This window comes from Cherax quadricarinatus, chromosome 47, assembly GCF_038502225.1.
Source record: "Cherax quadricarinatus isolate ZL_2023a chromosome 47, ASM3850222v1, whole genome shotgun sequence".
NCBI classification, from domain to species: Eukaryota; Metazoa; Arthropoda; class Malacostraca; order Decapoda; family Parastacidae; genus Cherax; species Cherax quadricarinatus.
The window spans coordinates 1,077,935-1,103,947 of record NC_091338.1 but is presented as its reverse complement, the minus strand read 5'-3'; the positions used below and the strand labels follow the sequence as shown (position 1 = coordinate 1,103,947).

At 42.5% G+C, this 26,013-nt stretch overlaps 1 protein-coding gene across 4 annotated transcripts in view; it reads right to left on the bottom strand.

The window, feature by feature from the left end:
- Nucleotides 1-26,013, bottom strand: part of Nos (Nitric oxide synthase) — a 192,190-nt gene that overhangs the window by 27,208 nt on the left and 138,969 nt on the right. For all 4 annotated transcript variants that reach the window (XM_070094652.1, XM_070094650.1, XM_070094651.1 and 1 more), the window contains exons 3-11: nt 25,292-25,428; nt 10,988-11,150; nt 9,567-9,658; nt 6,870-7,011; nt 4,972-5,111; nt 4,155-4,329; nt 3,539-3,640; nt 2,989-3,284; nt 2,233-2,377 (exon numbers count right to left, since the gene is read on the bottom strand). In XM_070094652.1, coding sequence (XP_069950753.1) covers nt 2,233-2,377; nt 2,989-3,284; nt 3,539-3,640; nt 4,155-4,329; nt 4,972-5,111; nt 6,870-7,011; nt 9,567-9,658; nt 10,988-11,150; nt 25,292-25,428 — 1,392 coding nt within the window. The remainder of the gene's footprint in view (nt 1-2,232; nt 2,378-2,988; nt 3,285-3,538; nt 3,641-4,154; nt 4,330-4,971; nt 5,112-6,869; nt 7,012-9,566; nt 9,659-10,987; nt 11,151-25,291; nt 25,429-26,013) is intronic.

Sequence of the window (26,013 nt, the reverse complement as noted above, 5' to 3'; positions counted from 1 at the left end):
AGTCCCTGTACCTGGGTATACACAAGTCCCTGTACCTGGGTATACACAAGTCCCTGTACCTGGGTATACACAAGTCCCTGTACCTGGGTATACACAAGTCCCTGTACCTGGGTATACACAAGTCCCTGTACCTGGGTATACACAAGTCCCTGTACCTGGGTATACACAAGTCCCTGTACCTGGGTATACACAAGTCCCTGTACCTGGGTATACACAAGTCCCTGTACCTGGGTATACACAAGTCCCTGTACCTGGGTATACACAAGTCCCTGTACCTGGGTATACACAAGTCCCTGTACCTGGGTATACACAAGTCCCTGTACCTGGGTATACACAAGTCCCTGTACCTGGGTACTGACAAAACATCCATTAATTCCTTTTCTCAAACATTAAATACACTGTTTCTGTGAAGAATCCACTTGTGTAGTTAACTCAGTTAACCCTGAATGTTAACAGAAAATTGTGAAGTAATCTGGTTTGATCCAAAAAAGGGGAGGGCAACTCCAATTCCTTAAATCAAGAGCCCTTCCCAGCATCAAGATGCATTCCTTGAAAGATAAATGACCTTTGAAATATATAATTTTTTAAGTTACACCAACAATCTCCCACCGAGAAGGTTGACCCTAAAAATGGGATACATATTCACCATCATTCATTTGATCATCATTCATGCAGTCATTCACTGTCATGCAGGAGAGTGCAGATATCACAGTTCAGATGATCCTCCTAATTGCAACATTCACATTCCTGCTTTATAGTGCACTCTAACCGGTTTTCCTGAATCGCTTCACAAATGTTACCTTGCCTGCACTCCGACAGCACCTCAGGTCATAAAAATCACTTGTCTCCACTCACTCTAGCCAATGAGCTCACTCAAACCTAATGGATGTTCAAGCCTCCTAGCAATGAAAACTCTCTTTACCCCCTCCCTCCAACCCTTCTTGTTATGACTCACGAAATCATAATAGTTGAGACTCGAACCCATGGCAAGCGAGTCTTAAAACTTAATGGCCAGTGTGTTGGCCACTACCCGTCCTTCCCTCCACCCAGGATTTATATTTCCTAATATATATATATATATATATATATATATATATATATATATATATATATATATATATATATATATATATATATATATATTGGGAGATTCTGAAGAGAAGTTGCAGAGATTGGTGGATGAATTTGGTAGGGTGTGCAAAAGAAGAAAATTAAAGGTGAATACAGGAAAGAGTAAGGTTATGAGGATAACAAAAAGATTAGGTGATGAAAGATTGAATATCAGATTGGAGGGAGAGAGTATGGAGGAGGTGAACGTATTCAGATATTTGGGAGTGGACGTGTCAGCGGATGGGTCTATGAAAGATGAGGTGAATCATAGAATTGATGAGAGAAAAAGAGTGAGTGGTGCACTTAGGAGTCTGTGGAGACAAAGAACTTTGTCCTTGGAGGCAAAGAGGGTAATGTATGAGAGTATAGTTTTACCAACGCTCTTATATGGGTGTGAAGCATGGGTGATGAATGTTGCAGCGAGGAGAAGGCTGGAGGCAGTGGAGATGTCATGTCTGAGGCAATGTGTGGTGTGAATATAATGCAGAGAATTCGTAGTTTGGAAGTTAGGAGGAGGTGCGGGATTACCAAAACTGTTGTCCAGAGGGCTGAGGAAGGGTTGTTGAGGTGGTTCGGACATGTAGAGAGAATGGAGCGAAACAGAATGACTTCAAGAGTGTATCAGTCTGTAGTGGAAGGAAGGCGGGGTAGGGGTCGGCCTAGGAAGGGTTGGAGGGAGGGGGTAAAGGAGGTTTTGTGTGCGAGGGGCTTGGACTTCCAGCAGGCATGCGTGAGCGTGTTTGATAGGAGTGAATGGAGACAAATGGTTTTTAATACTTGACGTGCTGTTGGAGTGTGAGCAAAGTAACATTTATGAAGGGATTCAGGGAAACCGGCAGGCCGGACTTGAGTCCTGGAGATGGGAAGTACAGTGCCTGCACTCTGAAGGAGGGGTGTTAATGTTGCAGTTTAAAAACTGTAGTGTAAAGCACCCTTCTGGCAAGACAGTGATGGAGTGAATGATGGTGAAAGTTTTTCTTTTTCGGGCCACCCTGCCTTGGTGGGAATCGGCCGGTGTGATAATAAAAAAAAAAATATATATATATATATATATATATATATATATATATATATACATTCAAGCTTTTAAATGTAAAACTGGAGGATGTAAGGTGTCAAGACCTGAGCATTGAAGGTGTGGCCGAAGATCTCTCCCAGCTTCTTGGCGTACATCTCAGACTTGCCAGTTTCAGTAGCGTACAAGATGGTCGCTTTGATTCTCTTCGATAATGCTTTCCCAAACAGTTTGCTGGTGAACTTCACTGCTCTGAGGAATCACAGTCAAGAAGTCACATTATTATATTTAACAAGTAGTAGAGTAATGAAATTAACCATATATATATATATATATATATATATATATATATATATATATATATATATATATATATATATATATATATATATATATATATATATATATACATTATATATATATATATATATATATATATATATATATATATATATATATATATATATATATATACATTATATATATATATATGTATATATGTATATATATATATATATATATATATATATATATATATATATATATATATATATATATATATATATATATATATATATATATATATATATATATATATACATATGAATTTTTAATAAAGTGGTGAGGGATATATATCGTATGGGGAATGGGAGGCCATCAGGGTTGAGGAAGAAGGGGGTAGCACCATTTTCATGATTCAAGAACCATTCATCATTTTGAAGGCACCCCCTCCTTCCACCTTTAAATAGAAAGCCTAGCTGTGGAAAAAATAGATTTGGTATGTCTGGTTAACTAGTTTTGGGTGTATTTCATGCTATCGTTTTTGTGTCCTTTCGGGTTTCCTTATTCATTTTCTCTCTCACCTTGCTATCTCTTTGAATCTGAACTTCCGTTTGGTTTTACGAATAGAGTTCCTATTGACGTCTTTGTTTTTCTTCCAGACGTGAACCTTCCAGGCGGGGTTCTGGTACTCGTAGGAAGGCTTGAGGTAGTAGAGGCACATCTCCTGGTGGAAGACTGGAGTGATGGACCCAGATAGTGGAGGAACTATCCAGACCCAGTCAGAAGGACATCCACCACGAAGCTTCTGCTCGTTTTCGAAATGTTTCATGAACGATTCCGCTGCTGAGTGGTGGTCCATGATGGTCACATTTAACCTCTATGAGAGATGGCGTAAAATTCAGTTCAATTTTATAAATAAGCAAAGTCAAAATGATTAACTCTAAAAAGTCTCGACTGTGTCAACATTCAACATCGAGGCAAAAGGCAGCAAAACTCATAAAAAAAGAGTAGACTAAAACAGAGGAACAAGTTTTTACTAGAAGGTGAACTTTTTCAAGTTATGATTTGACAAAGTTCAATGTTAATCAAGCACACTAAGCACCACCAGCACACCATACATTGAGAACTGACCTGGAATGAATGCAAGACAGCAATGTTGACCTCAACAAGTGCCTTGTCCTTCCACAGGTTAGTGGCGCTGCGAGTGTCCAGACCCATTTTGCGACCCACCGTCTGGAACAAAATTTATTTAGAGAAAAACATATTTATTCACTTTTCTTATGTACAAAGGTGTTTATCGTGTATTATATACTTCGCGTGCTCTACACAGCTATGGTTAACATACGCGATGGTTATATATACAAGGTGAAGGAGTGTGTTTATTAAATATGTAGGCCACGCTTAAATTTTCTCCATTTTGCTGGAAAAGACTTTAGCTTTCAGAGAACCAGGACTGATCCAAGAAAGTAGAACGCTCTAGTTCTCTGGATCAAAAGCCTTCCACCTGCGTCACGGAATCTTCCTTGAAATGGGTGGGAACATTAAAAGTGTCACTGGTTATACTACTCACACGAAGCTTGCTGATCTATCAGTTTGATTAATGTGAGTGTATGTAGTGAACAATATGAAACCACCTATAATGTACATAATGGATTAATGATTCACACCAGGAGACATTTTAACAATAACCACAAACACAGATGTAAACACTGATCTTGTATCAACACAAAGTTTATATTTTTATCACCTCGAGTATGTTGAAGCGCTGTGGGTCGCACAGATCTCTGGTTCCTATCTCTGAGACCATGTACCAGCCATTGAATGGAGCAGCTGGGAACTCCAACCCTCCACAGTCAAACATGAGAGATGCCACTGCTGGCAGGGCGTACCACTGCAACTCCAACTCTGAGAACCACTTATATCTGTCGACACAAGAATCTCTTATCTCAGAGCGCCATTGCATCCTGGAATACTTAAGAGAATTTAATTAATCTTAACACACTATTACTCTCATTTCACTAGACGAAGATGCTAAATCTGGATAAGATTTGTATATTTTAGTGAAGAAAAAGAAATGCTTATCTTATTGATTTTGTGAAACATCGTTCATCATGACGTTGCTGAAGACAACTGAAACTCGTTAAGGTTGTTATGGAGAACAAAATGGCTTTCAGCGGAAAAAACTTAAGGTCATTCCTTGAAACACGTTTACCACTGTTTATTTCTGAAGATTTTGTTCTCTGCAATCACATCGTAGATATATACGAGTATACCTTCATGTATCCCGACACATGTTTTCCTCTGCACACTCAGACCGCACGAGTATATCACAGCGGTAAGTAAGTTTATTTAGGGACAGGTACACATAAATACAATTATTATACATGTTGTAATTACCTAGGACACTGGTGTTATAAGTCACTGTTTACTGCACCTGGACAGATGTTCCCAGACATTGCCTTGCCATAGTGCCGGCATCACTCAGTAGGTCATCTAATGACAAACTACTCTTGTTAGGTAATTATTTCTAGAGTCTATACCAACAACAGTTCTTCCATACTTACTCAGGGTGGACGATGGGCACTATGAGGACCAGGTCGGGAGGGATATCGAACCATTCCGGGTCGTGACCTCCAGCGGACAGTACCAGAGGTAGCACGTCCCACGTCTTGTTATGTCCTTTCCACCCCAGCCGCTGACACACCTGTGGGTACCTGCGCATTAACATCACAACTACTACTACCAGGCATGGAGTCAGTATAACGGATTTCTGTACATAATTTTGTGCTTGTCTCTCTTTAGTGTCTATTAATGTTTTACTCTTATGATTGTTACTGAAACTAGTGTTAAATGGCACTGTCAGGATCTATCTTACAAAACCCATATTATTTTCTCTATTATTTATCATTTTTCTAATACTGTAAAATAGGTCTGATATTAAAGTGTAATGCTGAGTGAACCAGAGGCGGGTCCTGGAGCCACCTTGTACTATCTACACAATGAGTCTGGGGAGGCCTCGACTCTGGTATATCGCCGTCAACCAGGGAAGGACATGAGCTAGGTGACTATGCCTTCACACAACCTCACATGCAGACTTAGATTTTTTGAGCATTCTATTATGTCTGAAGCCTATGTCTATTTAGTGATTTAATGGCAATGTCTTCTGAAAGCCTCGGAGATCTCTGTACTAATGCTCGTTGGTTATGGTTTTGGCAGTGTTATCCAGTGTGGAGTAACTACAGTGTTGACTTTGCCTCTGGAAGCATGCGTCACGAATGGAGTATCTATAACACACGATCATTTAATCCATACTTTGCCTTATGTGGACTGTCTGAAGCTGCTTAGTGTGGACTGTCTGAAGTTGCTTAGTGTGGACTGTCTGAAGTTGCTTGTTGTGGACTGTCTGAAGTTGCTCGGTATGGACTGTTTGGTTGCTTGGTGTGGACTGTCTGGTTGCTTGGTGTGGACTGTCTGGTTGCTTGGTGTGGACTGTCTGGTTGCTTGGTGTGGACTGTCTGGTTGCTTGGTGTGGACTGTCTGGTTGCTTGGTGTGGACTGTCTGGTTGCTTGGTGTGGACTGTCTGGTTGCTTGGTGTGGACTGTCTGGTTGCTTGGTGTGGACTCGGTTTCAGGTATAGGTTGCTGCTGTATAATAATTAGTGAATGGACTTGTATTTGCCCAGTTCCTTTTGCTAATATTGGATGATTGCGATTGTCTTCTATGGGTCTATAAACTGTATGGAAAGTTTCTGCACACACACACACACACACACACACACACACACACACACACACACACACACACACACACACACACACACACACACACACACACTGTGTGTACTTAACGTCGTGTGACAGTTACACATTCTTATATTAGTGAAAGTTTTATGATTTATGTGTCATGCGTTTTTTATATAATTAGTCTAATGTTGGATTTTGAATAGTTTTCATTAGTGAATAAATTAAATTTAACATATACTAATAAGCTTGTAATCAGGTTTTACTTCAATAATCTACACTGCTACTATTCCTCTTGAAGATTGTAAATATATTATACGTCTTTAATCAGTAAAGATAAGTGCATATTACGCGTTTTTATTTGTCAGATGCCTACATTAGTGAACAGACGTGACTTTTTGGTTTAAACCAGTGAGATGTTTACCTATAATAGGCTTGACTTTTGGAAACAGGCATACTAAATATATGGCTGATTTAAAGCTCGTTGATATGTAAAACGAACATTCTACAAGTTTGTCCTATTGGTATAAAAACATTCTTAAAACATATTTAAAGACTTTATCTTAAAAAAGCAGTGAGAAGAGCGATACAAAGTTCGTATGGCCTAGAGTCTAGGCTATACGAACTGCGATGGTCTAGGGCCTAGACCATCCCAATTCTTCAACACAATTTGTGAAAATAAGCAGAGCTAGTAGACTGTTAGAGGCGAAAAAGGACTGACCTCTGTGAACTCAACGTTGAGGGGGTCACCAATGATAGAACCATCCTCCTGCTTGTAACCTGCGAAACTGATGAGTTGAGGGTTCCAGACACGGAAGTCATGTTTACCATCAGTTCTCTGAGGGAAGATGGTGATGGCCGACCTGTCGAAGGCCAGGAAAACACAAAGAGGAGTCATATAAAGATTTAAAAGTCACAATACGGTGACTGGAACAATACAGAAATAACCCGCACGTAGAAGAATGGAACTTATGACGACACAGAAATGCGAGGGAAAGGGAACCAGTATATAACGCGAGAGGATGTTGTAAGTGTAGGAGTTATGTAGTGTTCTGGGACCCTGATGGAATGCTTACCTTTTAAACCATTTACTCTAGTACTTCAGAACGTTAGACTTACAACCGAAAGGTCTCGGGGTCGATTCCCATTCTCAGGAAAATATGTGCCTAAGTTTTCCTGCACTTGTACTGCCAAGCAGAGAAAGAAAACGTTGGATGATTGTTAGTGGACTGCTGTTGGTCGCACTCTGTTAAACTTGCTGTACAAATATTTTGCATTGATATGAAGAATTTACGAAACTCAATCCTGCTGGAAGGATACAAGCTACATTCCTGCATGAATGTTGCAAGTGTTGCATCAATTGCATCTTCATAACTATGTCTCTAATAATAATGCATAATAGACAAAATAATAATAATAATAATAATAATAATAATAATAATAATAATAATAATAATAATAATAATAATAATAATAATTAATAATAATAATAATAATAATAATAATAATAATAATAATAATAATAATAATAATAATAATAATAATAATAATAGGATAATAAACGGTCCCACCATTTACACTGTGGAAAGCTTTTAGGTAACGAATTAAAAGATAACTGGGATAGATAATTATGAAAAAAGGTTGCAATGCAGCTTTCACTGGTGCAGAGTTTGCAATACAACCTACACCAGTGTCGAGGTTGCAATACAACCTACACCAGTGTCGAGGTTGCAATACAACCTACACCAGTGTCAGAGGTTGCAATACAGCCTACACCAGTGCCAGAGGTTGCAATACAGCCTACACCAGTGTCAGAGGTTGCAATACAACCTACACTAGAGTCAGAGGTTGCAATACAGCCTACACCAGTGTCGAGGTTGCAATACAACCTACACCAGTGTCGAGGTTGCAATACAACCTACACCAGTGTCAGAGGTTGCAATACAGCCTACACCAGTGTCAGAGGTTGCAATACAGCCTACACCAGTGTCAGAGGTTGCAATACAACCTACACTAGAGTCAGAGGTTGCAATACAGCCTACACCAGTGTCAGAGGTTGCAATACAACCTACACCAGTGTCAGAGGTTGCGATACAACGTACACCAGTGTCAGAGGTTGCAATACAGCCTATGCTAATGCCAGAGGTTGCAATATAGCCTACACCAGTATTGCCACCACCTGCAGCTCACAAGACTGCCATCCCCACGAGCCCCTTTGGGGCGGGGCAGATGGCAGACCAGAGAGACCTAGCTTCTCCCTACGAGCCCCGTGAGGGCGGGGACTGTGGCTAGGCCTGGGGACACTTGGTCCCAAAGATGAGGGGGGTACTTGTACCTCCTTCCATGGGAGACTTAAGTCTCGAGATACTCCCCAGATAGGGAGCCAAGGCCGGGTCACCACTACTTGGAAAAGACCCGGGCGAAAATAATAATAATAATAATAATAATAATAATAATAATAATAATAATAATAATAATAATAATAATAATAAAATAAATGATAATAATAATAATAAAATAAATAATAATAATAAGTAAAATAAATCTGGCGTACAAGGACATAATGATATCTTTCATAGATCATAGTGATTGTATTTAAACTTTCATAGATCATTGTGACTGTATTTAAACTTAAAATGATGATTGACCATCAAGTTCAGGAATGTATTATTTACGTTCTAGATTCGCAATTAGTATCAAAGTAGCAGCGTCGGTGTTGTGGCCGCGCGACACACGTCTTCTCTTAATTACATTTCCCCAGTCTCGTTTTTTCCATGTCCTCGTCAGAATTTGACAAAATATTACTGTCACTAGACTGAAAAAAGTAATTTACCATTAACAAAGAGACACTTAAGTTCTAGTGGGTCATTAAGTAATAAATTTAAGTGTTATAAGTTACCTAACTATCGTAACCTCAAGATAACTACGGAAAATTATTATTAACATTAACAATTTATTTTTGTATTGAACCATTATGTAAATCGTAACGTATTGTGAAAATTTTCAATAAAATTCCCAAGCGTTTTTCTGTATTGTAATGAGCGCATTAATTATGCGTTCACAACAAGAGCTGAGGAAATAAACACCTCAGAGGAAAATAAGATCATGCAATAGATTGCAATGATGCAAACAACGGGAACGTGTACGGAAATGGGGAATGAAAAAGAATAAAAAGAATTTGTAGCGTATAGGTAAAGATATGTTGACAAATGTGTTGTGGTTACAGAGGAGACGAACACCTACTGAACATCAAAGTGACGCCCAGAGATTCAAAATTTTATTCTGCTTAGATGTAATGAGTGTTTGAGTGAGGGAAATCAGGTAAAATTTATGCAACATTCTTCTCCTCCCTCACCTCAACCCCACACAGTCCACAATACCCACACTCTCCTAACCCCCACCATCCACACACACTCACCTGAGGTTACCCTTGTTAGTGCCATACTTGATGTGGTTGCAGAGTGCCTCAAACATACCGCTGGCAGTGGTTACATAGCGAGCATCAAACACCTGCAACACAATGATAATTTTAGCTCAACACTTTCCAGAATGCTCAAATATAAACCCACACTAGCAACACAGCTCACATCAAGCCATAATTTACATTTTACAAGACACTGAATATCCAGTACCAATAAACATTACATCAAAACTGGTTTTAGCACATAACTCATCTTTATGTCAACCCCAGACAGAGCGGAGATGATTAAAATAATAACTAACAGATAATAATTTAGACACATGTGTAACATCTGGGTATATTTATTCTGTTGCTGTTCTGCCAAGCAGTGGCTTTATCCATACAATACCGAAGACTGAAGAGGTAGAAGATAATAAGGAAGGTAAGGTAATCTCAGTCCCTCAACATAAAGTCTACACTGCAACAGACATGGGAGACACAACTTTCTGTATTCACGCACAAAAAACGTTAATATATATATATATATATATATATATATATATATATATATATATATATATATATATATATATATATATATATATATATATATATATATATATATATATATATATATATATATGCATTACCACAGAGTATATCCAATCAAGTCAATATATATCCCGGTGGGAGAGAAATTGAATAGCAGAGAGAGGATGGCGGAGCAACACTCCATCAACCACAACTCTCAGAGTGGATTGATTGTAACCTCATTAGCTGTGTTTTCAAGTCCTTCCACTGACAGATTTTAATGAGGCGAGACTCTGGGTTCTGAGAGGACCTCTTCTCCTTTGGGAAAAAATTGACACTCGTCTGATTCAACAAAAAAGGAGAAGAGTATGAAAAAAAGTTTGGAGTGTAATGGAGGAAGATTGAGAGTATGACGACGTTTCGGTCCCTCCTGGGTCACTGTCATGTCAGTGGTGCAAGACAGTCCGAAACGTCGTCAGTTAGCTTCCTTTCCTAAGCCAGGAGTTTTGGCGAAATGTTTTAGCCACGGGATTATGATATTTGAATCTAGTGGAATGTAATCATGATCTATATAGATGGGGTCCACCTCTGGTGTAAATTGTGGGACCCACAGCCTCGGAGAAGTTCATAAAAAGGCTTCAAGGGAGAATATCTGGATTTCTTTCTGAAGCCATTTGAATATTCCACTTCCCCTACCACCCCATCTTTTCATTCTTTTTCACAAAACATTTAAGAGATACATTGTTGATATAAAGATGACATATATAGTACATGACGTATACCTGTTTTAGGTATTAAAATATCTTTGGTAGTATAGGTAACAGTATGCCATAATGACCCTCATGCAGTTAATAGGTTTAAAGGTAATCAACCAACCTCGATACAAGGACCAGTAGAGTCTGGCTTACCTGCAGTTTTGACCACTGTATACGACCTATACACCTGGGTGCGTTCCTCCAGCCTAACTTGGCACCATACACCAGCTCTGTCTGTGTCAGGTCGTAGGTACCTCTCTCCTCCACCTCCCTGCTTACTTGATCCCATCGTTGCCTGTGTTGCTCGCTGTTGTACCTGCAACACAGGTGGAAGACAGTCAATGATGCTGTTGGGCCTGCAACACAGGTGGAAGGCAGTCAATAATGTTGTTGGGCCTGCAACACAGGTGGAAGACAGTCATTGGTGCTGTTGGGCCTGCAACACAGGTGGAAGACAGTCATTGGTGCTGTTGGGCCTGCAACACAGGTGGAAAACAGTCATTGGTGCTGTTGGGCCTGCAACACAGGTGGAAGAGTCATTGGTGCTGTTGGACCTGCAACACAGGTGGAAGAGTCATTGGTGCTAATGGACCTGCAACACAGGTGGAAGACAGTCATTGGTGCTGTTGGGCCTGCAACACAGGTGGAAGACAGTCAATGATGCTTTTGTACCTGCAACACAGGTGGAAGACAGTCAGTGGTGCTGCTGTGCCTGCCACACTGGTGATATACAAGGTGGTAATCTCACAAATAAACTACACTTGCGGGAGGAAACTTATGGCATTTCGGTCCATTCTGGACCATTGTCAGGTCACAATTGAACGAGGAAAAGCAGAGAAGCCCAGAACAAAAGATCGAAAGGAAGAAACGAGTTAGTGATGGTGGCGGTGACGGTACTAGTAGTAGAATGGAAATATATTTCCATTGTGTCGTTATTTTATACCATTTAATTCCATCTTTAGTAGTAGTAGTAGAGATATTAATATATTGTTATATATGAATTACATCAGCCACAGTATTGTGAATCATTGTTGACGGTGATCATAAGCACAGTACTGTGCTAGTACACAGAGCGATCATGTTGTGTATATTTAACTGCAGGAGAGGTGGAGACTCGATCCTCTGTCCGCTTATCTCACCAGTCAGTCTATCAGAGTCGCAACACAGGAAGAGGTTACATAAAACTTTAAACTGGTTGTCAGAGAATAAAACTGGTGAAGAAGAAAGGTCTCATTTAATTAAGAAAGCTTGTAAATTCTGCCTTGCTTCAAGTTTTAATGGATAGTGACAGTTAATAAGACCTGCCTGATATTAACCAACATGCAAAAAGATTTTTTTTTTTTTGATAAAATGTCTCATACAGGACACTGGATTAACAGTCTCACAAAATAAAAATATGAACGTTTTAATTTGTGCTTCGTGAGTCACAAAATATAAAGAGAATGATTTATGTTCACTTTCAGAGTTATTAACAAAAATTATGATACACAGAACATACACCTAAGTTGTATATCTCTCAGCACATGTATGTTTAAAGTTCGTTTAATCATTATTTTAGGGATTAATGTGTTTTTTTCTTTGTCTTGTGGTGAAAGGATGACGAGCAACATTAAACACGCATAGTGTAGTGATAGGATTTAAACCAAATTAACCAAGTTTTAAATTGGTGGACCGGTAAGCCAGCGGAAGGCCTCGGTCAGATGACCAAAAGCTCCAGCTGTGGGTCATCATATATCTACGACCCGCGTCAGGAAACACTTGTCTTGTTTCCTACCTAACATTATACTTACCTAAACACTTTGTCATGTAGCGCCTGGAGGGGAATGGGAAGCTCTCTGATTCGTTCCAGGGAAAAGAAGCCAGGTCAAATTCCTTGGATCAAGAGCCCCTCTCACTGCTATCAAGGAACCTACCATGACGGGAACTTTTTTTTTTTAGCAAGTTGAGAGTAAGTTTCTTACTCTGTCTCGACGTCTGAAAGACGAGAACAACACACACACGACGTCTGAGAGAAGAGGACAACACACACACGATGTCTGAGAGACGAGGACAACACACACACGATGTCTGAGAGACGAGGACAACACACACACGATGTCTGAGAGACGAGGACAACACACACGACGTCTGAAAGACGAGGACCACACACATGACGTCTGAAAGACGAGGACAACACACACACACGACGTCTGAAAGACGAGGACAACACACACACACGACGTCTGAAAGACGAGGACAACACACACACACGACGTCTGAAAGATGAGGACAACACACACACACGACGTCTGAAAGACGAGGACAACACACACACACGACGTCTGAAAGACGAGGACAACACACACACACGACGTCTGAAAGACGAGGACAACACACACACACGACGTCTGAAAGACGAGGACAACACACACACATGACGTCTGAAAGACGAGGACAACACACACACACGACGTCTGAAAGACGAGGACAACACACACACACGACGTCTGAAAGACGAGGACAACACACACACACGACGTCTGAAAGACGAGGACAACACACACACACGACGTCTGAAAGACGAGGACAACACACACACACATGACTCTGTGAGACGAGGACAACACACACACGATGTCTGAGAGACGAGGACAACACAAACACTCAGTTTCAACATCTTAACACCAGATCATCGGTATGAACATCTGTATGAACATCTGTATGAACATCTGTATGAACATACAGATGTTATGAACATCATGACGTGAACGTCGTGAACGTGAATCTATTTAGTCTATAATAATAAAAGCGAAATTTAAGACAAGATTGATGGAAGATGTTGAGGGTGTAATTGTTTGTAATTTCATTGCAAACTAATATACTCTGGGCAACACGATACTTATTATGCAGAGTGCTTGAGGCTCGATCCTCCTGCCGCTAATCCAGCCTCCTGATGATAGCTGCTGGTGTGACCACTCGACTGAACTGAGTGTTGATAAATTAGACACACATGCAACTCTTGGGTATCTTTATTGAGGAAACGTTTCGCCACACAGTGGCTTCATCAGTCCATACAAAGGAGAATCTTGAAGAACAGAAGGAGAATGAGGTAATCAGTCCCTCAACCTTGAGTCGATGTGGTCAGTCCATCAATCTTGAATAGAATACGGCATACGTGCGGAGAAGGAGCTTATAAACCGTTGGTAGGAGAGGTGCAGCAGTCATAGGTTGTGTCACATTTGTTCAATGTGGAAGTAGGTCGTGCCCAAGAGTTAGGCAAGCGAAGAATTCCCAAGTATTAAGATCCCAAAAAGTTGCAGAGTCTGACAGGTTTGTAGATGAATGGTTCAGAGAACCATTCATCTACTGATCTGAGTGACAATGTAGAAAGCAATAATGAATTCTAGCATCTTCTCCTGTTGGCACAGCACATGCAGGGGGTTAGTGGTCGTTGTAGCTGCTGTAGCATCGATTTCTGTAGTAAGTAGCATATGTGTATTCTGCCTTCTAGTCCTTATTACCATCACACACCTGTCTTAGGCACACAATATCCCCATAAACACAAAGCTTGTGAGCCAGATAATGTGAAGCTGATCCTGGCTTCTCTTGGACGTAGGTGTTGGTGGTAGTGGCAGGTGTGGTAGTGGCAGGTGTGGTAGTGGCAGGTGTGGTAGTGGCAGGTGTGGTAGTGACAGGTGTGGTAGTGGCAGGTGTAGTAGTAGCAGGTGTGGTAGTGGCAAGTATGGTAGTGGCAGGTGTGGTAGTGACAGGTGTGGTAGTGGCAGGTGTGGTAGTGGCAGTTGTGGTAGTGGCAGGTGTGTTAGTGGCAGGTGTGGTAGTGGCAGGTGTGGTAGTGGCAGGTGTGGTAGTGGCAGGTGTGGTAGTGGCAGGTGTGGTAGTGGCAGGTATGGTAGTGGCAGGTGTGTTAGTGGCAGGTGTGGTAGTGGCAGGTGTGGTAGTGACAGGTGTGGTAGTGGCAGGTGTAGTAGTAGCAGGTGTGGTAGTGGCAAGTATGGTAGTGGCAGGTGTGGTAGTGACAGGTGTGGTAGTGGCAGGAGTGGTAGTGGCAGGTGTGGTAGTGGCAGGTGTGGTAGTGGCAGGTGTGGTAGTGGCAGGTATGGTAGTGGGAGGTGTGTTAGTGGCAGGTGTGGTAGTGGCAGGTGTGGTAGTGACAGGTGTGGTAGTGGCAGGTGTAGTAGTAGCAGGTGTGGTAGTGGCAAGTATGGTAGTGGCAGGTGTGGTAGTGACAGGTGTGGTAGTGGCAGGAGTGGTAGTGTCAGGTGTGGTAGAGGCAGGTGTGATAGTGGCAGGTGTGGTAGTGACAGGTGTGGTAGTGGCAGGTGTAGTAGTAGCAGGTGTGGTAGTGGCAAGTATGGTAGTGGCAGGTGTGGTAGTGACAGGTGTGGTAGTGGCAGGAGTGGTAGTGGCAGGTGTGGTAGAGGCAGGTGTGGTAGTGGCAGGTGTGGTAGTGGCAGGTGTGGTAGTGGCAAGTATGGTAGTGGCAGGTGTGGTAGTGACAGGTGTGGTAGTGGCAGGAGTGGTAGTGGCAGGTGTGGTAGAGGCAGTTGTGGTAGTGGCAGGTGTGGTAGTGGCAGGTGTGGTAGTGGCAGGTGTGGTAGTGGCAGGTGTGGCAGTGGCAGGTGTGGTTGTGGCAGGTGTGGTAGTGGCAGGTGTGGTAGTGGCAGGTGTGGTAGTAGCAGGTGTGGTAGTGGCAAGTGTGGTAGTGGCAAGTGTGGTAGTGGCAAGTGTGGTAGTGGCAGGTGTGGTAGTGGCAAGTGTGGTAGTGGCAGGTGTGGTAGTGGCAAGTGTGGTAGTGGCAGGTGTGGTAGTGGCAAGTGTGGTAGTGGCAGGTGTGGTAGTGGCAAGTGTGGTAGTGGCAGGTGTGGTAGTGGCAAGTGTGGTAGTGGCAGGTGTGGTAGTGGCAAGTGTGGTAGTGGCAGGTGTGGTAGTGGCAAGTGTGGTAGTGGCAGGTGTGGTAGTGGCAAGTGTGGTAGTGGCAGGTGTGGTAGTGGCAAGTGTGGTAGTGGCAGGTGTGGTAGTGGCAAGTGTGGTAGTGGCAGGTGTGGTAGTGGCAAGTGTGGTAGTGGCAGGTGTGGTAGTGACAGGTGTGGTAGTGGCAGGTGTGGTAGTGGCAAGTGTGGTAGTGGCAGGTGTGGTAGTGGCAAGTGTGGTAGTGGCAGGTGTGGTAGTGGCAGGTGTGGTAGTGGCAAGTGTGGTAGTGGCAGGTGTGGTAGTGGCAAGTGTGGTAGTGGCAGGTGTGGTAGTGGCAAGTGTGGTAGTGGCAGGTGTGGTAGTGGCAAGTGTGGTAGTGGCAGGTGTGGTAGTGGCAGGTGTGGTAGTGGCAAGTGTGGTAGTGGCAGGTGTGGTAGTGGCAAGTGTGGTAGTGGCAGGTGTGGTAGTGGCAAGTGTGGTAGTGGCAGGTGTGGTAGTGGCAAGTGTGGTAGTGGCAGGTGTGGTAGTGGCAAGTGTGGTAGTGGCAGGTGTGGTAGTGACAGGTGTGGTAGTGGCAAGTGTGGTAGTGGCAGGTATGGTAGTGGCAAGTGTGGCAGTGGCAGGTGTGGTAGTGGCAAGTGTGGTAGTGGCAGGTGTGGTAGTGGCAAGTGTGGTAGTGGCAGGTGTGGTAGTGACAGGTGTGGTAGTGGCAGGTGTGGTAGTGGCAAGTGTGGTAGTGGCAGGTGTGGTAGTGGCAAGTGTGGTAGTGGCAGGTGTGGTAGTGGCAGGTGTGGTAGTGGCAAGTGTGGTAGTGGCAGGTGTGGTAGTGGCAAGTGTGGTAGTGGCAGGTGTGGTAGTGGCAAGTGTGGTAGTGGCAGGTGTGGTAGTGGCAAGTGTGGTAGTGGCAGGTGTGGTAGTGGCAGGTGTGGTAGTGGCAGGTGTGGTAGTGGCAGGTGTGGTAGTGGCAAGTGTGGTAGTGGCAGGTGTGGTAGTGGCAAGTGTGGTAGTGGCAGGTGTGGTAGTGGTAGACCAAACAGAAGTAAGAGCCATTTTGACAGTAGACACAATGGGGTAGAAAGGCTTACATGTTGTCTAAAAGTAGCTGTGTCAAGTGCTTGGTGGTGGTGGTGATGGTGGTGGTGGTGGTGATGGTGGTGGTGGTGGTGATGGTAGTGGTGATGATAGTGGTGATGGTGGTGGTGGTGATGGTGGTGGTGGTGATGGTGGTGATGGTAGGGGTGATGGTGGTGGTGGTGGTGGTGGTGATGATGGTAGTGGTGATGGTGGTGGTGGTAGTGATGGTGGTGATGGTGATGGTGGTGGTGGTGGTGGTGATGTTGGTGATCCCACTCAGAATCAAAACGAAGCCCATTCACCCTTATTTATTGAACAATTTAATAGGTATCTTGCCAGAAGCGTCCAGACATGACAATTACAATGACTCTCTGAAATGCAACAATCCCACCCGTCCTTCAGAATGCAGGCATTGTACTTCCCACCTCCAAGACAAGTTCTGTTGAACGGATTTCCTGAATCACTTCATAAACGTTACCTTGCTCACACTCCAACAACACATCAAGGGCCATTAAAACTACTTGCCTCCATTTACGCTGATCCAACACACATACGCCTGCAAGATGCTCAAGCACCTAACATTCAAAACCTCTTTTATTCCTCTCCTTGCAACTCTTCCTGGTACGACTCCTACCCTTCCTTCCTTCCACCCCGGATTTCTATACTCTCTTGACGATCCTATTCTCCTCCATACCTGGAGTATACCTCAAGTGTGGTCCGGGGATCAACGCCCCCGCGCCCCGGTCCATGACCAGGCCTCGCGCTGGATCATGACCTGATCAACCAGACTGCTACTGCCGGCCATGGTTTGTAATTACCAAAACCACCTCCACCCTCTCTCTGTCCTCATAATTATACTTTTGGTAGTTTCTGCCCTCTGAATTCTCTTCATAATATTCACACTAAACAATCCTCTCAAAAATGGTATCTGCACTGCCTCTACCTTTCTCTTTGAGGCAGTATTTGGTGTCCATGCCTCGCAGTCATATAACACTGTTGGTACCTAACCTAACCTAACCTAACGTAACCTAACCTAACCTACCCTAACTGAACTTAACCTTACCTAACCTAACATAACTTGCCTAATTCAGAAATACACGTAGACAAACGAGTTATTAAAAAAACTATGTATTTTAAGGAGAGGCTGGAGGGAGGCCATGGCTGTTACCACCAGCAAACACTTGTCTCTCAAGTTAGAGGCCAAAGTTGATAATATTTCTCAGCCAAGAACTTCGCCCTGGATGCCACTGAAGGATTCTGAGTGTTAGGTATTTTACCACAGTAACTTTTATCAGCGTGGCAAACTCGAAATTGTGGCATTAGAACCAGGAGGTTTACGGTGGTTTGTCAACAAAACCTGAACATCAAAGCCAGGATTTACGGTGGTTTAATCAACGAAATGATTGTATCAAAGCCAGGGTTTAACGGTGAATTCTCAAAGAAATCGTATGAAAGACAGGTATGTAGGAAATCAAGAAGACTTACTTATTAAAGCCTTTAATTGTAAATAAAGTTTGGTCAGTCTAGGATGTGTCCGAGGTGGAGCCTTCGATGACAATGTAACTGCTGGAATATTTTTTCTATGTTACTGCGTAGCAACATAATTGTGATGCTTGCGTATGGGAGTTGCAGCAAGGATGAGGTGTGAAGCATGGTCTTTATATGTTGCAGCAAGAAAGAGTTTAGAGTCAGTGAAAATCTGGCGTCTAAGTTTAATATGTGGTGTTAATATTACGCAAAAATATGAAAGATTTAAGATGGTTATTTTATATTCAGCGGGAGAGGAAAGGGAAGCCGCTAAATCTGTAGGGGTTATACTGAGTCTTGATCCTACGAAAGGGGTAACAAATGCAGTTTCCTGCAGGCATACAGCGGTCGGTTGAGAGATGGATGATTGGTAGGTGATGTAAGACGGATGAAGACAGATATTTTCATTATGTACAGTGAACGTCCCAAGTGAACGTCCCAAGTGAACGTCCCAAGATTGGTGAGGAGACTGACTGGCTTGTTAAGTTTAGGGAGAATCGTCTACACGAGGGTCATTAAGGCTGCATTCATCCTGAAAATCACTAATCAAAAACATTGTAAACCCTGCAACAAATATTAACTTGAAGTGTGTGTATGTAGATATACACTTCTCGGTGTATTTACACTGCTGCTGAAGAATTAGACACATGTGCAGCATCTGGGTATCATCCAGTCGCTTTATTAATACATGTATAAAATGTGGGAGTGTGAGGAGAAGGTTGAGGTAAGTCTTGGCTTGGGTCTCAAGCAGGTAGAAATCCCTCGGTGTAGAGGATTGATTCACAAATAACCCGCACATAAAAGAGAGAAGCTTACGACGACGTTTCGGTCCGTCTTGGACCATTGACAAAGTCACACCAAGTCGGTCCAAGTCGGACCGAAACGTCGTCGTAAGCTTCTCTCTTTTATGTGCGGGTTATTTGTGTATCGTTCCAGTCACGGTATTGTGCCTTTTTTTGTTATTTAGAGGAGTGATTCTTTGTGACTTGGGGTATTTTTATGTGATTACGGCAATATCCAGTGTTACAGGCAAGCCAAGAAGCCAGAGAGTTGGAGGTAGGAAGTACGGTGCCTAAACTTCTGAAAGTCACGTGGGGATGAAATTTCACAGGATGTTGGAGGAAGAAGATTTCAAGAAATAATGATTGCAAAAAACGGCTTCTACTCCATTATCTTCTGTGGGTTTTCTATCTTGATTAATTTCCTTTCTTGCGTAAGTGCTTGGAACATTTCAGAAATGATCCAATATACAAGGTTTCAAGTTACGTTTCTCCTTACAACAGCTTTCTTAAAGTGAAACAGGAATTAGACTGGTTCTCGACTATCACACAAAAAAGTTCTTTTCTTTCTAAAAGTTCAAAAATCTTTGAAGTTCGCTGTATTGGGTGGCCAGTTTCAACATTTTTCTTACTCCCTGAGAGCGCACTTCGTCAACATGTAACTAGTTGCTCTGATACTACTGCGTACTTCGTAGCCTCGTCTTCATTCACCTGTTTCTCCTATTCGTTTTTGCCCTCTCCTTCTCTTATAACTACCAGTATGGTCTTTCTACTTCCAACGTGTATAGAGACCAGCAGGTGTGTAGAGACCAGCAGGTGTGTAGAGACCTGCTGGTGTGTAGAGACCAGCAGGTGTGTAGAGACCTGCTGGTGTGTAGAGACCAGCAGGTGTGTAGAGACCTGCTGGTGTGTAGAGACCAGCAGGTGTGTAGAGACCAGCAGGTGTGGCTCTTCCACTGTATGACAAAATAATAAGGTACAGTACCGTGACTATGGCTAATTACTGGTCCAAGTCGGACCGAAACGTCGAGATAAGTTTCATTCTTGTATGTGCGGGTTATATGTGAATTATGACAAGAGAATTTACCTGCTTTTGTAGTATAATGAACGTTACGAGACCCTGTGGTTAACCCTCGCTGTTACATTATTATTATTACACACCAGTAAGGAACAAACATCGAAGTCTTGGTAAACTTCTTAGTTTATTCCTTATTCGCCTAAGGAAAATTTACTTTTGAAATTTTTATGTTTATGGGAAAGTCTTAAGCCCTTTTTTATCATACAGCGTCCGGGGGAATGGGGAGAGAATCAGGTTAGACCCCAGGAAGGGTATGATAGGTACAATCCCTCGGGTCAAGAGCCCCTCACTAGCATCAAGGAACCTCCCTCAAGGATGCTACACGAAGCCATGATGGTAGTGTCAGTCAGGTGACTGACAATGTTCATAACGTCCCACAATAAACACTGAAGTTATATTGACACGCGGGAAGAGAGAGAGAGAGAGAGAGAGAGAGAGAGAGAGAGAGAGAGAGAGAGAGAGAGAGAGAGAGAGAGAGAGAGAGAGAGAGAGAGAGAGAGAGAGAGAGAGAGAGAGAGAGAGAGAGAGAGAGAGAGAGAGAGAGAGAGAGAGAGAGAGAGAGAGAGAGAGAGAGAGAGAGAGAGAGAGAGAGAGAGAGAGAGAGAGATAGAGAACTACCACACATCTCTAAGATACGTGAGGCGTACTAAATCACTCGAGAAAGTCTTGCTACCAGCACAGACTTCCCTGTTTAATACAAATGCAGGAGTAACTTCTCTAATTGTCCGAAGGTGTCGGATCCACCAAAAAAACACATGTAGACTACCTGGGCCAGTGAGCTGAATTCTCTTATTACCCGCCCCATGAACCTGCTGTCTCGAAGAGAGAGTTTTACCTAGCTAGGGAGGACACCATTAAACACTGACGGACATGGAAGGTGCCTGGGACCCCCTCGTGGGGGGAGCTAGACCCCTCGTGGGAAGAGCTAGACCCCTCGTGGGAAGACCTAGACCCCTCGTGGGAAGAGCTAGACCCCTCGTGGGAAGAGCTAGACCCCTTACATCCCTCGAACAACTTGCAGGATCCGCGTAGTTGCAACAGAACATCGGTAATTCAATACGATTCCAATACCAATACTCACACTGAAAAAAAACCCCAATATTTTCGATACTAAAAAAACAGAAAACTTTTCGTTATATAAAAAATGCATAGTTATCAGTTTTGACGGTTGTTACACTAGAGGTTTCTTTTATTTCAATGTTAACAAAGAAGCCACAGATTAAATAGAGTTACGATAGATATCGAGTATCCAATTACCGACTGTCAGAATGTATGACCCGACCGGCCGGGCTGAGGTCCATAAGCTGGATTACGTGAGACCAGCAGCAACAACCTGATTGACAGTAAATATTGCAGCTCACTTCAGCCAATATAAGGGACATTAAGAGTACCTTTACAAGTAGTACCTGTAAATATAAGGAAAAATGAGACGGGGGCGTTGACCCCCGGAACGACCTTCAGGTAGACTCCAGGTAGACTCCAGGTAGACTCCAGGTAGATAGATGGCTCTGTCTGTAGCTTTTTGCTTAAATATGTGAAGCTGAATAAATCAGGGAACGGGTGGGACTCGAACCCAGGGCAAGTGAGTCCTAACACCCACCTGCCAAGTGTTCAGGTTCCATCCTTTCACTGATTTGTTTACAGTGGTGTTATTACGATTTTGTGAGTCATGAGAAGCTGCAAGTGATCCTTGTCTTGTGAGAGAAACCTCGCTAATAAATATTCTTCGGGTTTATGAATGATTGCCATTTTCAGGATATTTCTAATTTACCACTAAAATTAACATGTTAGGTTAATGATCACTGATACAACTAATTTGATATTTTATTGTGGCAACGTTTCGCTCTCCAGGAGTTTGGACAAGGGTTGACAAAGCTCCTGGAAAGCGAAACGTTGCCACAATAAAATATCACAGCTGCATTTGTGTCCATTTACCAAGAATTACAACCATGTAGGATTAACCAAGCATTAGAATCTAGTAGGATTTGCCAAGCATTAGAACCTACTAGGATTAACCGAGCACTACAACCATGTAAATTTTACCATACTTCTAGCATAAAAAGTATTAACATTCTTGTTAATTCCTTGTTATTACCAATTTCTATCTTTTTAATTTTTTATTTCCATTACCAACCTTCAGGCAGTATAATGTAGTATTGTATTTATTCACAATACAGTCACATTACAGTTATAATACAAACAGAATACAATCACAGTACAACTACAGTACAATGACAATATAGTCACAATGTAGTCACAATATAATCACAATACAATCACTCTACAGTCATAATACAATCACAATACAACCACTACAACGACAATAAAACCACAATACAATAACAATGCAATTGCAATTCAGTCAGCACCTTCCTAGGGTCATTAGTCGAAGTCGCAGCCATATCTAGAATTTGTTCCAAACCTGCAAGTTGCAAGAAATCTTATGGAAAGAGGAAATTCTCGTGGTGGAGGGTACTTGGCCCTTGGCAGAGGGTACTTTTCCCTTGGCAATGGGTATTTGGTCCCTGGCAGAGGGTAATTTTTCCCTGGTAGAAAGTACTTGGCCCCTGACAGAGGGTACTTGGCCCCTGACAGAGGGTACTTGGCCCATGGCAGTGGTACTCAAATATTTATTGCATGATATAAGGGCCTGGCACATGTAAACACACGTCGTTTTCATGTTCTTGCTCAATTATTTAGAACCAATCTCTCTCTCTCTCTCTCTCTCTCTCTCTCTCTCTCTCTCTCTCTCTCTCTCTCTCTCTCTCTCTCTCTCTCTCTCTCTCTCTCTCTCTCTCTTTCTCATTCTCTCTCTCTCAGGTAAAGTTTAACACAAAGATCCTGAACAAAGTGCGTTCAAATTTTCACGAACGTCAGTAGTTTAAAGTAAATCAAGCATAGATAAGAGGCTAAGGTTGAGCAGGGAACTGCTTGTCTCAGTTGCTGCAGGCAACTGCTGCTTGTCTCAGTTGCTGCAGGCAACTGCTGCTTGTCTCAGTTGCTGCAGGCAACTGCTGCTTGTCTCAGTTGCTGCAGGCAACTGCTGCTTGTCTCAGTTGCTGCAGGCAACTGCTGCTTGTCTCAGTTGCTGCAGGCAACTGCTGCTTGTCTCAGTTGCTGCAGGCAACTGCTGCTTGTCTCAGTTGCTGCAGGCAACTGCTGCTTGTCTCAGTTGCTGCAGGCAACTGCTGCTTGTCTCAGTTGCTGCAGGCAACTGCTGCTTGTCTCAGTTGCTGCAGGCAACTGCTGCTTGTCTTAGTTTTCTCTTCTTTTTTCCACTGTTTTCCCTCTCAGGAAGCTTCAGGAGGAAACATCCAATAACAGTTTTAACAGAGGTGTGTGGACGTCAGTACACAGCCATAGTACACAGTACTCCTTCAGAGTACAGCCACTCTGTTTCTAAGCTTCAGACCTGTAACAGCTACACACATCCTTCAGAATACAGCTACTGTACTACCTCCAGACCTCTACATTTTGTGTGCAGTAGTTATTCATCATTATAAGCCGCCTCGCCAACTGTGAACGATTTTCATCTCCTGTAATTAGTTCAGCCAAAGTGGACCTGTTTCTGAATTACCATTTGTCACTGTATCCTTCAGAATACAGACCTTCACCAGAATACAGGTAACTCCCTTGAAGGGAAAGAGGCAAGAGTCCTTCACCAGCATCAAGGTATTTCCTTGAAGGTAAAATTAGTAACAAAAATATAAAGAAGACTGGTCGAGGAGTGTAGAGAGAACGCTGAGCGTTGTAGAGATGGTCTGCAGCATCCACCAGTCACAGCCCATCAGATAGAACTACAGATAATCACATCAATAAAATTCGCTCTAAATCGAATTTCCAGCCTCAATTTCCATGCATGTAGTGATATGTGAGTGTTGAGTGGAAGGTAGGTGGGCAGGAGCGCAGGAGGGCAGGTGGGCAGGTGGGCAGGTGGCACTGTGGCACTGCACACTACTCTCCCCTCCTCACGGCTGTCCTGATTTGATTATATGATAAATGCAGATTTTACTCCGAGGAGCGAGTGTTGGTCAGCCACACACTCATCCTGCCAGTGAATATACCGCTATACCCGCCCTTTTTTTTACACTCATTTGGGAAAGAAGTTGAAATATATGATGAACGCTTGAACTTGTGACGTCATTCAGGAGCTATGACTCGACCCCTGCAACCACAAATGTGTGAGTACAGTATTTAAATATTTAATAGCTTCCTCTCAACAACTTCATTATAACTCAAGGCTCTCTAGACCGTAAACATTTGCGTTATTTTTATCCTCTTTAATGTGGGTTAATCACTGATACATATAAACACACGTGGATAAGTATTTGCAAAATATAAACATTAGAATCCACTTCTGATAGAATTTACGAAAAATAAAATAGCATCTAGGAAAAAAATCTTTCTTAGATATTAATCGTATGAACTTTTACTGCAAAGTATAATAACAATACATTTTATTTCTGAACCCAACTCTGTTTTTTTTTTTACAATGTAAATTCTCAGAGCGGTCCTTCTTAAATTACCCCATCTAGTGAATACTTAATTGGATTAAATACTTTGCATTAATGGTCATTATAAAATAAAACGCGGATGGATGTCCATCTGCCGGCATCCGTCAGCCTCTGTTAGCATCTGTCAGCTTCTGTTGGTATCTGTCAGGCATAAATTATATAATTTCTTTTACCAAAAACAAATTTGTGTTCCACTCTCGCGAATCTACTGTTGGAAAAACTAGAGGTTGTGAGGGTGGGGACTGTGAAGGTGGGGACTGTGAAGGTGGGGACTGTGAAGGTGGGGACTGTGAGGCTGAGGACTGCGAAGCTGAGTACTGTGAGGCTGGGGACTGAAGCTGGGGACTGTGAAGCTGGGTATTGTGAAGCTGGTGGAGAGCTGTGGCTCGGCAGTACTTACCTCCTGATAGACTAATAGTACTCGCCTCTTGATAGACTGGCAGTACTCACCTCCTGATATACCGGTAATACTCACCTGCTGATAGACTGGTAGTACTCACCTCTTAATAGACTGGAAGTACTCACCTCTTGATAGGCTTGTAGTACTCACCTCTGATAGACTAGCAGTACTCACCTCTTGATAGACTGGTAGTATTCATCAATGAACTCCTTGGCTAGTGTGAGAACCTCCTCCTTGGAGCGAGGTTCAGTGCCACTCCTCCTGGGCAACATAACAGAACCATTGCAGTGTAGACGAGTGCACTGACCCTCCTGAAACACAACACAATTAACTAAGGTTGATGTATAATTTAAAACACATCGTTACTAGAAAATAAATGCAGTGAGAAAGCCATTTCATGCTCTTCACGTATTTGCAGTGTTAAAAACCCAAGGAGCGAAATGTTTTAAATAAAAGGGGTTCTAAAAATGCATTTGGGTTCATTTCAATCAGTAAAATATAATTCTGAACCTATATAAAAAGCTCACAGTTCAAAACTTTGGGGCACAAACTATTGAGCACCGACCAGTAATGAATTTGCAGAATTGTTTAATTTGACTGTAGAAATTAATTACTAGAAAGAAATGTATTCTGTAAGAATATATTTGAAGATGATACATAGAGCCGTTGATAAAGAAATAAGTTGAGCCAGTGCCAAATAAATAATAAAATAAATCCCTACAAGAAGACTTTTATAGAACGAACAAACTGAGTGAGATCGTCAATACATTTATTGCTCATGAATGATATACATGAATGGTATACATGAACGGTATACATGAATGGTATGCATGGATGGTATACATGAATGGTATATAACACCGTAGTCGTGAAGATCTTCACAACTATTGTGTTCT